This window comes from Cetorhinus maximus, chromosome 8, assembly GCF_964194155.1.
Source record: "Cetorhinus maximus chromosome 8, sCetMax3.hap1.1, whole genome shotgun sequence".
In the NCBI taxonomy this organism is placed as follows: domain Eukaryota; kingdom Metazoa; phylum Chordata; class Chondrichthyes; order Lamniformes; family Cetorhinidae; genus Cetorhinus; species Cetorhinus maximus.
Window position 1 is genome coordinate 43,134,005 of NC_135886.1, and position 14,926 is coordinate 43,148,930.

The 14,926-nt window shown below is 38.6% G+C and overlaps 1 protein-coding gene across 2 annotated transcripts in view; it reads right to left on the reverse strand.

Annotated features, from left to right (window-relative positions):
- bltp3a (bridge-like lipid transfer protein family member 3A) overlaps positions 1-14,926 on the reverse strand; it is a 153,297-nt gene that overhangs the window by 71,852 nt on the left and 66,519 nt on the right. Inside the window, exons 3-7 of one of the 2 annotated variants that reach the window (XM_078546733.1) lie at positions 14,318-14,356; positions 13,337-13,428; positions 7,455-7,644; positions 3,541-3,678; positions 1,176-1,346 (exon numbers count right to left, since the gene is read on the reverse strand). In XM_078546733.1, the coding sequence (XP_078402859.1) occupies positions 1,176-1,346; positions 3,541-3,678; positions 7,455-7,644; positions 13,337-13,428; positions 14,318-14,356 (630 nt within the window). Of the gene's footprint in view, positions 1-1,175; positions 1,347-3,540; positions 3,679-7,454; positions 7,645-13,336; positions 13,508-14,317; positions 14,357-14,926 lie in introns of those variants that run through there. The other variant, XM_078546732.1, reaches the window with a different exon arrangement.

A 14,926-nucleotide genomic window follows, 5' to 3' on the forward strand; every position in this document is an offset into this window, starting at 1 on the left:
TTTCTTCATTTAAATTGTGCAGAAATATGAAATTTTTATATTCTTTATATACTGGAAGTGAAGTCCTGTGACAGAGATTTTTGATTTTGGCTAATATTTAATATGCTGAAGTGCTGTTAAATAAAGAAGCCCAACGATTCACAGGTGGCCTTGTGTCACAAAATGTTCCTGTCCGTCCGGTCCATCTTTGAGGAGATTAAAGTGGTGCACATGTTGAAAACCCAAAACAATGGTTTCATGTCACAAGAGGGCACTCTTGTCACATTCCCTGGTTGCATAATTGTGGAAGTCGATTTTGGACAGTGGAAGTCAACTCCCAAAGAAAGATGCTCAGACAGACACTGAACCCAAAGTTTCTGCAGCAGGCCCTAATTTGTCAGTCAGACTGCGAAAAAAAATACATTACTCAGATTGTTCCAGCTCAAATATTAAAGGCTACAAAGTTGAACACCATCAAAAACATTTTTTGCAATTAATTACAATGCATGTTGCCACTACAAGTTTACTGCAATTTTGTTTACAAGCTTTCCAGAGCAATAACCCGGACAGATGGTTGAGTGATAGCCTAAAGCATATGGGCACTGCAAATTAATCAAGATAATATTTGACTGTGATGAAACCATATCAACATTTCACTTCCTTGATACTCCATAATGCCCGCATAAAAAAAAAGTTTTAATAAGCTATTCGAAAAATGCCAAGACACAAACAATCCAGAAAGCTGCAAACAGCTCACAACTAATGTCAGTTATTAGCCATCCTGTGCTTATACTCTGCGTAATCAAAGCAATTTACTAAGTCAATTCTGCTTCTGTGAAGCCAACTCAAGACCAACCCAAACCCATCAGATCAGTAGGAACATGTATGGCAATGATCAACTGGAAAGTCTATCACAATGTTTGTCTCACAACAAGAATTCTTTAACCAATCTCCTTGACAACACAACAGGAAAAGAAGGTGGTCCTCATGGCTTTGCAAACATCTAGAGGACAAAGACGGAGTTCTACCAACATTGATCAAATTACACACTGATCAGATGATACCCAATTTAAACTGAAAACAGAAGAATGTTGATAAAATTTGGATTTACTGCAACTGAAAAACCTGCATCACACAGGTCAGTTGTTACTAGGAAAATTTAACTAATCAAGCTGCTGAATCTCATTTGCACTCACCCCTGCAGTTTCTGGAGCCATTCTCTTGCGCTGCTTGGCTGAATTTTCCATAGCCTCACTGAGTGACTGTGCATATTCAATCATTGCTTTCAGCTGGGAGTCAGTCAGAACCCACAGCAAATCATCCAACAGGAACATTAACTTTGAGCCCACCACATTGCAATCTTTCACCTGGTATAAAAGAAAGGTATTATGTTGAGTATTCTTAAAACATGTGTGGAACATTTTTCATTCCAATTCCCCACAAGACTTTTTTTTTAAAAATACAAAATTGTAGAAAACCCAATTATGGTTTTTAGATGAGAAAATTAGTTGAGTTTTTAAAAAAAATGAAGTTCCACTTCATCTTCCACTAGGCCTCTATTTTCTTACAAAATTCACTAGAACAGTAGAAACAAATATAATACGACATCACAGGACTACTGTACACATTCTAACTAGCATCAAGTTGCTTTTATCTATCACTCTTGCATTTGTCGACTTACATTGTCTCCCAGTCCAGCAATACTTAGATTTTAAGTTTCTCATCCTTGTTTTCAAATCCCTCCATGGCCTTGCCTCTTCCTGTCTCTAATTTCCTCAAGTCTTTAGAGATCATTGCACTCCTCCAATTCTGGTCTCTTCCACATCCCCGATTTTAAACGTGCCACCACAGGCAATGCCTTCAACTGCTTAGGCAATAAGATGGAAAATTCCATCCCTCAAGTCCTCCATCTCAAGATGCTCCTGAAAATCTTTTATCTGTCCTAATACCTCCTTAGGTAGCTCCATGTTGAATTTTGTTTAATAATCCTCCTGTGAAGCACCTTAGGATGTTTTACTATGTTAAAGGCACTATAAATAAATGGAAGCAGTTGTTTTTAATTCCTGTAATGCATTGCAACAAGTGCACATATGCCTAGCATAATATATGGATGAGGTAGCTCTTTTTACTCATTTACATGATCAAATTAACATGTTTCATGGCCATTATACCAGAATCTATGCAGTTAAGTTGTTAAGTCAATTGGGGTCAATCTACCCGAAGTCAAATGCATTTACATTACAACTACTGCTGATTCTCCCTCTGACTAGAATTATGCTCTATAAGGAATACAGTCAAAATGCAACAAAACATGCACAGAAAATTGGACTGGACTGCTAATCAATGATGATGCATTTTAATGTTCATCTATTTAGGGCAAGATGGCATAGAACAAGACTTCTGTAAAGATTATGAAATATTGCATGCAGCTTAGCTGACCAAACTGTAGAGCACCTTAGCAACTAAATGAAAATGTGGTTTTCCAGTTTAATTGGCAACATTGTTCTCCCTAATTGTAATATTTACAGTCGAAGTAAGCATTAAAAATAAAGTCACCTTGTAGGTTTATTGAATGCAGTAAAACAGTCAGAGGGTCATGTGTTTGAATGTCAGCTTCAAACACCATGCCAATTCTTCCCTCCATTTACTTTCAGTATTTCAAGTGTTTCTGATGGTATCAAACAATTAAATGACAAGTACAACTTACTGACTTTCTACACGGTCAAGTATTGTAGGTGGAGACCAGGTGGTACAATGGCCTTTTATCACTGGGACCTGGGCTTAAATGGAGCCCAGAATGAGGGGCAAGAAATTCCAATGTTTGTTCACCCTTATTCCTTGGTTTTATGTCTATCCGCCAACAGGCCAGGAAAGACCAGCAAAGATGACACGAAGCAGGGTGATGTGTTTCGAGATTGGGTAAATAGTTAAAAGGCAAGCCAGTAAATAAGCAGTGGCAGTCATTTAAAGAGATATTTCGTAACTCCCAAAGATATACTCCATTGATTTTATTGAAACACAAGATGAGAGGGCTTGACAGGATAAACGATAAGAGGATGTTTCCCTCCTTGTGGGGATCTCTCGATCTAGGGGCACAATTTCAAAATAAGGGGTCTCCCTTTTCACACAAAGATAGGCAAGAATTTTTTCTCTCAGAAGGTTGGTATTTTTGGAATTCTCTTCCCAGATAGGAGTGGAGACTGGGGCATTGAATATATTCAAGGTTGAAAGATACAGATTTTTGATTGACAAGGAGTCAAAGGTTTTGAGGGGCAGGCAGGAAAATGGAATTAAGGCCACAATCAGGTCAACCATGATCTTACTGAACAGCACAGGTGGTTCAAGGAGCTGAATGGCCTAATCCTGCTCCTATTTCTTATGGTCAATCAAAATGCCAGTTTCCCAGCTGATTGCAGCCAGCACTAAAGGCAGCAGTGCAAAGGCATCTCCTTTTCTAATATTTAACATTAGGTACAGTTCGGTGGAATATCTGCATTGTAAGCTACTGTTGATTTATGAATGGCATAACCAAAAGTATGAAAGTTGGTGGGCTGTACATACCCTTCTCTTAAGTACAAGTTTGATTTTTGACTGGTTGGTGATGAGTCTTAGCGGCGTACTGATAATGCTCTGATCACCTGGGATAGCATCAGCTTCGATACGGAGTGTCTGCCAGTTTATTTCCTTAAAAGTCAAAACCTGTCAAAAATACATAGAATTCAAACTATAAACCTCTCAAACCATAAAAAGTTCAGCAATTCGAGTTAGTTGCTGTTACTTTGTTTTTATATTTTGTGAATAATGAAACAATACACGCAAATGGCTCAAGGCCCATACATTTATGACACAGTGGTGCAGACAGACCACAATAAAACTAAAATTCACATTACATTGGGGCCAAGCAACTAAAATATTTCGTATGCTGGGACACACCATAATGCGTTCCTCAGGGAGCGTATTTTGAGAGCACGTTATTTCACAGCTTGCCTTTATTAGCCGAGGCATAGAATATAAGAGCAGGGAGGTTATACTGGAACTATATAAAACGCTGGTTAGACCACAGCTAGAGTATTGTGTGTCGTTCTGGAATCCGCATTATAGGAAGGACATGATTGCACTAGAGAGTGCAGAGGAGATTTACCAGGATGTTGTCTGGGCTGGAGAGTTTTAGTTATGAGGAGAGATTGGATAGATTGGGGTTATTTTCCCTGGAGCAGAGGAGATTGAGGGGGGACATGATTGAGGCATATAAAATTATGAGGGGCATAGATAGGGTAGACGGGAAGGAACTTTTCCCCTTGGTGGAGGGATCAATAACCAGGGGGCATAGATTTAAGGTAAGAGGCAGGAGGTTTAGAGGGGATGAGAGGAAGAATTTTTTCACCCAGAGGGTGGTGGGAATCTGGAACTCTGCCTGAAAGGGTGGTACAGGTAGAAACCCTCATAATGTTTAAGAAGTATTTGCATATGCACTTGCGATGCCATGGCATACAAGGCTATGGGCCTGTGTGCTGGAAAACGGGATTAAAATAGTTGGATACTTGTTTGACCAGTGCAGACTCGGTGGGCCGAAGGACCTTCTTCTGTGCTGTAGCCCTCTATGGCTTCTGCTGGTGTCTAGCACTCAGGCTTGATCCCACTCTTGCCAGGGTCAATATTGCGTGCATTATCCTAGAGTTTCCAACCTCCATGCTTTAAAATAAATGAATTAAATGAATGCTATATAAAGTCAAACAAAGAATTAAATGACTGATTTTTAAAAAATTTGAAGTGGGTGGTGAAAGAAGCTTACAGCCACGTTTGTAGAATGAAAACAGGGTGTGTCATGGACTCCAAAATTGAGTTCCACATATTTTTTTGCGGATTCTCTCAAAGAGGAATGCAACTCAGGCAGCAACTTCCTGATCAATTTACTCTAATAACAGTGAGCACAGATAGCTTCATTATTTTAACAGTAAATCTGGCTGAATACAAAGAACGGGCTCATTAAGGGTAAAATTTGGTGACAGTTTTAAAACTGCAGTATGTATTCCATGCTCCTTAAATCCCCCTCCCCTATGAAGGCACTTCCCAAATTCCAACACTTATCAGCAATCTCCACTACTCCAAAAGTCACGCTTTGGTCTTACTGGGCCAAAATTTGTTCCCCACAACTCCTAGATCCTGTGACCTCACTATCACTGCTTACAAACATATAGCATTTCCAGCGCTCCCAATGTTGTGAACATTCTCTTTAATGTCCCCAAATCTCATCACTGCATCTAGTTACAACCCAAGGATTGGCTCAAATTTTTCTAAAACCTTCCTCTCCTATGTTCCCAGATGCTGGTCAAAACAACAAAACTCTCAGACTTACCTCACTGATGCTGGTTCCAGGTCAGAGCCAGTCCTAATGATTTTATGTATTCATTCATGGGATGTGGGCTTCACTGGCTGGGCCAGCATTTATTGCCCATCCCTAGTTACCCTGGAGAAGGTGGTGAGCTGCCTTCTTGAACCACTGCAGTCCATGTGTTGTAGGTACATCCACAGTGCTGTTAGGAAGGGAGTTCCAGGATTTTGACCCAGCGACAGTGAAGGAGCAGTGATATATTTCCAAGTCAGGATGGTGAGCGACTTGGAGGGGAACTTCCAGGTAGTGGTGTTCCCATCTATCTGCTGCCCTTGTCCTTCTAGATGGTTGTGGGTTTGGAAGATGCTGTCGAAGGAGTCTTGTGAATTCCTGCAGTGCATCTTGTAGATGGTACATACTGCTGCTACTGTGCGTCAGTGGTGGAGGGAGTGAATGTTTGTGGATATGGTGCCAATCAAGTGGGCTGCTGTGTCCTGGACTGTGTCAAGCTTGTTGAGTGTTGTGGGAGCTGCACTCATCCAGGCAAGTGGACAGTATTCCATCACACTCCTGTCTTGTGCCTTGTAGGTGGTGGACAGGCTTTGGGGAGTCAGGACATGGGTTACTTGTCGCACAATTCTTAGCCTCTGACCTGCTCTTGTAGCCACAGTATTTATATGGCTAGTCCAGTTCAGTTTCTGGTCATTGTGTTTGGTATTACTATTTTGTCTAACAGCCCTGTTTTTATAAACCGCTGACTCATCATGGACAATTCTATGATAGAATAAATGAATCAAAGAGATTACTCTATTTAAAAAGGCAAGGGTAATGCGATAGGAAAAAGAACTAGGTTTTTTTGATTACAACCGTAGAACATCTTATAAGTAAAACTTTTTTTCTAAATGTGGTTGCAGAAAGTATGTATAATGCTGAATGCTCAAAACTCAAAATGTAATCTCAATTAAATTTGCAATGTGTTTGATACTTCAGACTCTCACAAAGGAATTTTACTGTACAGCAAACAGTTCACTCAACAGCTTTCTCAGCCACAAAATCATAGATTTTGCTAACATAGGAAATAATTTGGTTTTCCGCAGTTCTAAGAGTTCTTGGCCTACTTAAATGCGGAAAGATTAGTGACCAAGCATGCGGTTTATAACAAACAAACCATTTAAAATGAGAATATAAACACCAATGTGAACAGAGGCATTCAAGAATTATTCAGTTGATGACTAAACAAGCTGTGCATTATGTTCATTGTTGTCAAGCTTGTTTCAGCGATATGATTTTATCTTTGTGATGGAGCACTGATAAAAAAAAACTACCAGGACACATTTTTCCTTGGATGGATCTTTAATACATGAAGCTTATCCTCAAATGTATTCACCATCATTGTACAGTATGGTTACGAAGTTCAATGCTTCAAGCACATTGTTTAAGCGTAATTGAGAAGTCAATTATTTTGAAGCAACACAAGCATTGAGACGACAACATTTTCGAACAGTTCAATTGGGTGTAGTGGCTGCATACTCTTGTGCTTTTCTAGGAGTGTTTACATTTCCTCTACAAATGTAATTCAGGAAACATTAAGTCTTTTTGTGCCATGTCAATTCTATGATTGGTCAGACACCTGGCAGCTTGTTTACCTCCACTAAATTCTATCTTTGGAGAAGAACACTACAACTTTTCTTTGCTGATCACATACCCACATGCACGGTGGTTAAATTGTTAGATAATATGGCTTGCAAACCAAAAATGTTCATGCTAAGTAGGGATCATGCATAACCACCTGTTAACAAAATTTTGAACATCTTACTAAAGGGATTTTCATGAGAAAGCTTTTATTTAAAGATTGCGAGTGATTCAACTTGAAAAATGCTGTTCCTTCTACAACACATCAGTTACATTTGCTTCCGTTTTTGCCATTGCTAAAACTATAGCTGTTACATACATTAAGGCCCTAATTGGATCCCTGTAGTGCCTATTCAATCGACCTCCTTAGTGGAAGATATAGATTTTGTCTGCTTATAGGGGGCAGTGCATTCACAGATTACCACACTGCTTAATGGTCCAGTTCAAACCAGTGCATCGACTTAGCAGAGGTGTTATATCAATTGATACTTTAAGTGATTTGAACTCTTACCTCCCCTCGCTCTGGATCTGTAATTCTCGTGAATCGGAGATCACTTTGCTGCCACTTGGGATTAACACTATAGCCTTGAAGTTGCCACAGCTCAAAGGAAGTATTGAAGGCTTTTGCTTCAATTTTAACTACAATGGAATTCACCACAATGGACATTCCTTCTACCACCTTTTCAGCAAAGCCATATTCACTGCAGGCCAAGAACAAATATTTCAGGATCATGTAACTGAATGTTGCAGCTTAACTTAGATTTTATAAGCAGACACAAAAGAATTGAGAAATATTGTATGCATCACAGCATGACTGCAAAAGACACTTGTAGATTTCACAGGCATGAAAAGCAAAGTGAAGTGCAGCTTATACACGATTTTATAGCGAGCGAAGTGAGTGAAATGATTTGATTTGTCAGTTTAACACGTACTGCTAAATGTGCTCATGAACTTTGCAAGATTACTTGTCATCTGTTTCAAGGTTTAAAACAAAATCAAGCAAATGGTGAAACTTTTTTGAAAAAAAAGTAATTCACGAATGTTGAGAAAGCTAAGATAGAAAAATATACAAGAATTAAATTGGAAAGAAAACAGAAAAGAAACCATGAAGAAATAGAAACAGAAAATGCTGGAAATCCTCAGCAGGATTAGAGCCATGAAGAGACACAGAATGAGCATTTCAGGTTGATGACCCTTTGTCAAAATCATCTTGAAGCGTCTCCGACCTGAAACGTCAACTCTATTTCTGTATTCACAGGTATTATCAGGCCTGAGTATTTCCAGAATTTTCTGTTTTTATTTCAGATTACAGCATTCACAGCTTTTTACTCATGAAGAAAACAAGGGAATTGTTTGAAGCAGACTTGGCAGCGATGTCATAATTGGTGGCAGGTAAATATGGTGAGGTGAAGTATATAACAATGTGATATTTACTCCGGGTTCTAACCACTGACAAAATTAACTGCATTCCCATTGCAGTAGCTGGTCGATTTTGTAAATTCATGAGTGCCTTTCATGTACTCAGGATGTCCTACAATACTTCTCAGCCAAATACTTACTTTTAAAGTATTTCCCATTATATAAACTATGACGGTAATCAATTGGTGCAGATCAATGCTGCGCTAATAAAAACAAGTTAGTCTGTATTTGGTGGTATTGATTGAGGAATAAATGTTGGCAGAATTATGCTGTTATTCAAATACTGTAATGGGATCTCCTACTAAACAAATAAAGCCTTGAATTACAATTGTATCAAAATACAGCGCAACTCTGACATAGCAGCACTCTCCAAATTCTACACTGAACTCAGTTATGCACTTGTACTAACGTCAGCCATGGCTTCACGAGCAGCACACTTGTCTCTGAATAAGGAGTTTCTGAATTCAATTCTCACTCCATGGCATGAGCACAAAAATCAAGGCTCCCAGTCATTGCTAAAATTACACTTAACATTACCTGTATCAAAACTTCATTGACGTAACTTTATCCGCTTCAAATCAATCAAGAATAAAAAAGTCAGTTCTATTTCCTACATCTTCTCTTCTCTGCCTCCTCCCCTTCCATTCCACTTTTGATATCGTAACTACGCTTCTAATATCTTTTCTTCCTTCTTCCACATGTCTTGTATACATTTCCTTTAAGTCCAAGTCATTTGGCTGACTCAACTTGCTACCAGGTGAAATGGATAGATGTGATAGGGACTCCCCACTCCTCTCCCATTGGACATGAGTATCTGGCAGGTTCTCAATGCAGCATCTAAATAGGGAAAACGCAATCCCACTGGCTGGGGCCATTTCTAATATGACTGTACATGAATTTTTGAAATTTTACATGACAAGTAATTTGTGTACACAATATATTGCAAAAGTCCAACCACAGCTAGTTTCAAGATCAGTTGCAGCAATGTCATGAGAACAATAAAATTGCGGTGTAGCTATGAATTGAATGCACCAGACCCTTTAACCCAAAAGTATTTCATTACCAATGTGAGAAACAGCTGGCCCACATATCCTTTCCTCTTACCTAATCACTAGTGAAGACTTTAACGTTCACAAATAATTTTAGACAAGATAAGTGCCTGGATCTGCATTTTAAAAATCCTGTCTTATTCTAAGCCTGAGAATCACTTTGAAATTTAGGTGAAGTTCATTGTTGCCTTTGATCATGGGGTTTCCTCCATAATTAATGTGGCTACTAGTTCATGAGTCATGAAATAACTGAAAGGTCAGGTATAATTACAGTAATTGCAATATTTTGCACTCATTAGAATACTAGAATATTGAGGATCTCAGCTGGCGATTACTTAAAATGCTTGCCTTTCACAGAGATTTCTGTAGCATAATTATTGGGTTTTTAAAAAAGGGAGACAGATTGCAGCAATGTTTTTAAAGAGACGGTCTGGGTGAAATTTAAGAATTTGAACTCAGTTCCTTTCTTTGTGACAAGAACTGAGAAAACTAACCCAAACTGACTTGACTGAAAGGACTAATTACTGAAACTGCAGCAATGCCAACGCTTTAGGCGGCTAAACTGAAATGATAGCAAATTACTGAAGCCAAAACAATTTATATGGGGTGAGGAAAGAAATATTAAAACAATCAACTATTTGAATAACTGTGGCCTTCAGTTGGGTTGCGGAGGGATGAAAACAGCCCACCCATTCCTGCTACTCCATGCTGGTGCTCCGGTGTGTCACATTGCTAAGTAAATCAGATTAATAAACAGCACCTCTGAGACCAATGAAAACAGGGAGAGGTTTTCGATAGTTCCAAAACTTTAAATGAAAGGCAGATTTCTGGGGCAATTGGTTGCAAAAGTTTTTATTTCTAAGGAAATTAGTAAAAGGTTTTACTGAATCAGATCAATCCTCAAGTGAGGGGTTTAATCTTGCAATTAACATACATGGACACAGATCTGTACATATTTTGGATAGCCTGTTCTCAGAGAGTAGGAAATAAGAGCTGGAGCACAGTGCTTGCCAACAGAAAGGAAAAATAGCTGAGCAGTTGACTTTTGTTGTTCTGCTCAGAAATTTCACCACAATACAGAAGATGACTTGCACATTTTTATTACAACTTCTGACCTGTCTTAAGCTGAACAATATTCTTGCTGTTCACAGCATGGCATAACAGAAAGCAAACCAAGTTCCCAGTGAGATATTTAATCACTTCTTTATTAATCAGTTAGGCCCATTTGTTCATATCTGAGTACTAACTGCATGCATGTGTGTCGAGTGAGTCAGAGGTACATAATGCTCGAAACAATAAGCCCAAGATTGCTCTAATAGCAGATAGAGTTCATTAATGTTCAACCAAAATAATCTAATTCCCTTTTGAATGCTATCTTAAGAGGAAGAATGTGCAAGGTTGTGGGCAGAAGGCAGGAGAATGGCACTAAGTGAACTGCTCATTTGGAGAGCCAATGTAGAAACATGGGATGAATTGCTACCTTCTGCGCTGTAATGTTTTAAGTCAAATATTGATATGTTGACACTCCCTCCCTTACAGTACTGGAATGCTGGACCTCTGAGAAAATTGTATGTAAATGTAGATGAGAGAACACACTGACAGGATACATTTCTTCTATCAAGCACACACCTAGCCTACAGCTCATACCACATACTACTTAAGGGCTGGGATCAAGTACAAGATCAGTATTGTTCCATAAAATTAATTTACCTATTTGTCTCAACAGTTCTGTTAACTGCTGTGGAATAAAAGGTTTTTCCATTACAGATGAGATTTTTTAATGCCTCTCAACAAAAATCATATTATACAAAAGATTTACAAAAATCAGACTACTTGGTTTTTGTCTCTCCTGTTTGGAAGGTGCCAATTCTCATTTAGACAGGATTCTCTGGCGTCAATTTACATTTGAGTCTTTACTTTTAATCTAGGCAGACTGCTCATTGAGGAGCAGGGTATCACTACCAAGTCTAATTCCATCTCTAACACAGCATCATGCTTATTTGAAAAGCTAGCATGAACCTTGGGTGCTTCTCCTCACTTCCCCGCACAGAGATGTTGAAGCCAATTAATTTATACTCTGGCAGTGAATAGCTAATTTAGCACAAATTAGTGGTCAAATTTTGAATTGTACACTTGCACTCAAAGCAGCGCATTTTCAAACTGAACCATTATACTAAGTCGGGTGTCCCATGACATTTTTCCCTTCTTGTAAAATAAGCTGCAAAGCTTCCAGTCGTACAGTCTTAATTTCTTAGAATTTATTTTTTGATTGGCAAGATTGTTTTTCTCAGCTAAACTCAGGTGATAGTACACTCAGGCCCTAAAATGCAAGCTGATAGTCTAGGTTAAAAAATCTTGGCAGTACTCAGGAAGAATTCATTGTCAGAGGTATCATCTTCCCGTTGAGACGTTAGACAGTTTGTTTGAGTGAATGTTAAAGATGCACTATTTTAAAAGCAACAGACTGCTCTGCTGGGGCCTGAGCTCACAAAAACAATGCAATAATCTAGATTAATTGATCGCTCATCTCATTACTCCTGATGCGAGCTCACTGAGCACAGCATGTCTGTGTGTTTGCCTACAGAAAAATTAGCATACTTCAAAGTAATTTGCTGTATGTTAAATGCTCCAAGGTATTTGAGATGTGATGAGGCATTGTGCAAATCTGCCTTTTCCAGTCTGTTGATCTGGAGTCTCTCTCAAACATGTTCTACCTAAAATGAGAATAACTGCTTCAGAAAGATGGTTTGCCATATTAGTTGCTGTCCCTGCACTCAATTATGTAGCCACACTATTTAGTTTGCCTCATGCTTATTTTCCACTTGTGTACATTCAATAGCTTGTTACAATTATGAGGTTTATGAGACTCTCATATTCTGAGACTGCAGCTTTAAATTTAGGGTAAATGAATGGGCCATGTGACTGTCAGGCTGACTGCAGAACAGTCATGTGATCTGTTCTCCAGTCTGCCTGGAAGTAAGCCTGGGTGATTTGGTTGTTGGAGATCAAAGGAAGGCTCAGATTGTTTTACTGAAAGGGTGGTGCAAGGAGATAATGGCAGCAGTCTGAGTTCACAATGGGTAGACCTGGAAGCTCACAAAGTTCCAGAAAAAAAGGTTGAAGGTACAGGGTTGTAAACAGTTAAGTGCAAACTGTCCATAACTTCTCAGGTGAAAGGGAGTTGGAGTCAAGGAGAGCTAATTAGTATTTCCACCTGAATGCAAAGGTTAATGTGTTTCACTATGTCGTGGGGAAGAGCCCAGAGGAAGCCATTTTTGAGATCAGGTCAGAGGCTTTCCTACAAATCAATAAATCTCTCACACAAGCAGCAGTTCTGTGTCGTCAGCAGAGAGAAAAGTCTGTTTTGGCTGTTTGCGAGCTACCAAAGCTGGATGTGGGGAGGAGATGGTCTCTAATCAAAGAGACGCATCCTGCAGCCAATTAAGGATTCTGGAATTCCTCTTGGCATGGCCAGAGGGAGAAAGAATCATCTGAACAGGCTTTACAGCTGGTAGTAGATTTGAGATACTCTCCAAAAACTGAAGTAAGCACTTGGAGACAGTCACAAAGTTACTACTCAGCGAAGCAGGGATACAGAAACCCATTGGAGCCTGGGAGCAACTCTGGGCTGTGCTATGAGGACTGTAATTCTGTAGAGAGTGGAATGTAAGTATAGAAGGGCAATATATTTTAAATTGCAGAGAGGTATAATTTGCCCACAGAAAAACAATGTTGTGTTTAGTCAATAGTTCTTTTAGTCATTTATTGCAGTAAATGTTTTAAAACATGAAATCATGTCATTCTTTCAGCTAATAACTTCTGAAGAGATTTGAACTTCCAGTTATCGGTCTCTACAGAGATAAAGATTTTTTTTACAGAAGTGAATTTACCATTACTCAATAGTAAATGACAATAACATACTGACCTTTGACCTGCTGTAATTGCAATTGGAGATGGTCCATTTGGGGGTCGAGGTTCCTCACAGGTCCTCATTTCCACCTCGACTTTATCGAGGAACTAGGGGTAGAGGATTGGCGGGGGGTGCAGTGTGGAGGAGAAATATGCTTAAAAATGTTAAATTCCAAGTGAATGGCAATTGACAGCTTTTACCCTAAAAGTTCACAGGAATAATTTCTGGAGCTAAAATGCTACATGAATCTATACTAATCTATTTTAAGACACAGTTTATACACAAGAGTCAGATGAGACCTTTTCTTGGTTTATTGATTCCAAGTAATAGAAACTGCTGGCTCGGACACTGCATTGTTCCTTTTGGAATCAAGTGGATTACTGTAGGAATATTTCATTGTGCCATGACTTTTATCTTTCCTAGCTGAACAAAATCTAAAATGACTGAAACCTTATTTCTAAAACTCAGATTCACACTACCTTAAATTTTCTTTGTTGGATCTAGCTGATCCTTCTGTCCCCCTTACTCTGGGGAATATTTCTTAATGTAATTGCTGAATATATTTGATGATCGATTTACATATCATTCAGTTCATTTTTAAATATTCTGCTGCCATAAAAAAGTAATACATCTCTAAGGAACAGGACTTGAAGATTCACAGCATTACTAAAGTTAATGTTCAATTTATTCAAACTTTATTTCACCTGTTTTACACTGCCACTATGCTCAACATACCGACATGCTACTTCAGAAACCAACCAGTGCTATTCTTAAAGATCAAGGGATGGGGGAAAGAGTAGCAAACAAATCATGTAAGACATTTTATGTGACATTGTTCAAGTCCAATCCAACCCATATCAAAATTTATAATCAAAAACTGAACAGAGGTGCAGTTAATGTAAAACAGTAGAGCATTTATTAATCATACAGACTAGAGATAAATAAATTAATAGTGGACAAGAGAAACATTTCTTAAAATTTGATAATCTATCTTACCAGGCAAATGGGGTGCGTCTTGAGCTTTGTCCATTGTATCTGAATAAAAGAGCAATGATCAACAATTGCTTATTAGACAAATCACAATGAGGACCTGCTGCCTGTGTGTGATATCAAAAACATGATTAATATTAGATTACTTGTCAAGCTACAGTCCATTTAATCCAAGACCAATTTTTTAAAGCAATTCCATGAGACGAAATTATACTCAGCAATGCGACAAGGTTCAAGCACCAAGCGCACCTATTTGGCTAGTGCAAATAAAATGTGTTTTTTATGACCCTAAAAACCAAGTGGATTGGCCTATTGACCTGTTTCATTGTTATGAATGTTAAGTTAGATGGGGATTATTTTTAGTCATACTGTAATAATTTATTGCAAGGAAACTTTACATTTGCAGCATATTAATATTTATCCCCTTACTAGCCAGAGGTTTGTTGACCAGCTATGTAAGCTTCCAAAGCTTTATGTGAAGCATGATAACATTGCTTATACAAGAATGGCCACAGGAGAGACCTCTTTCTCATAGGCCTCTCCTTGCTTTATTATTATATATTCTTTACATTACTGGCAACTTTGGATTATATGCCCATTAACTGCAGCAAAAAG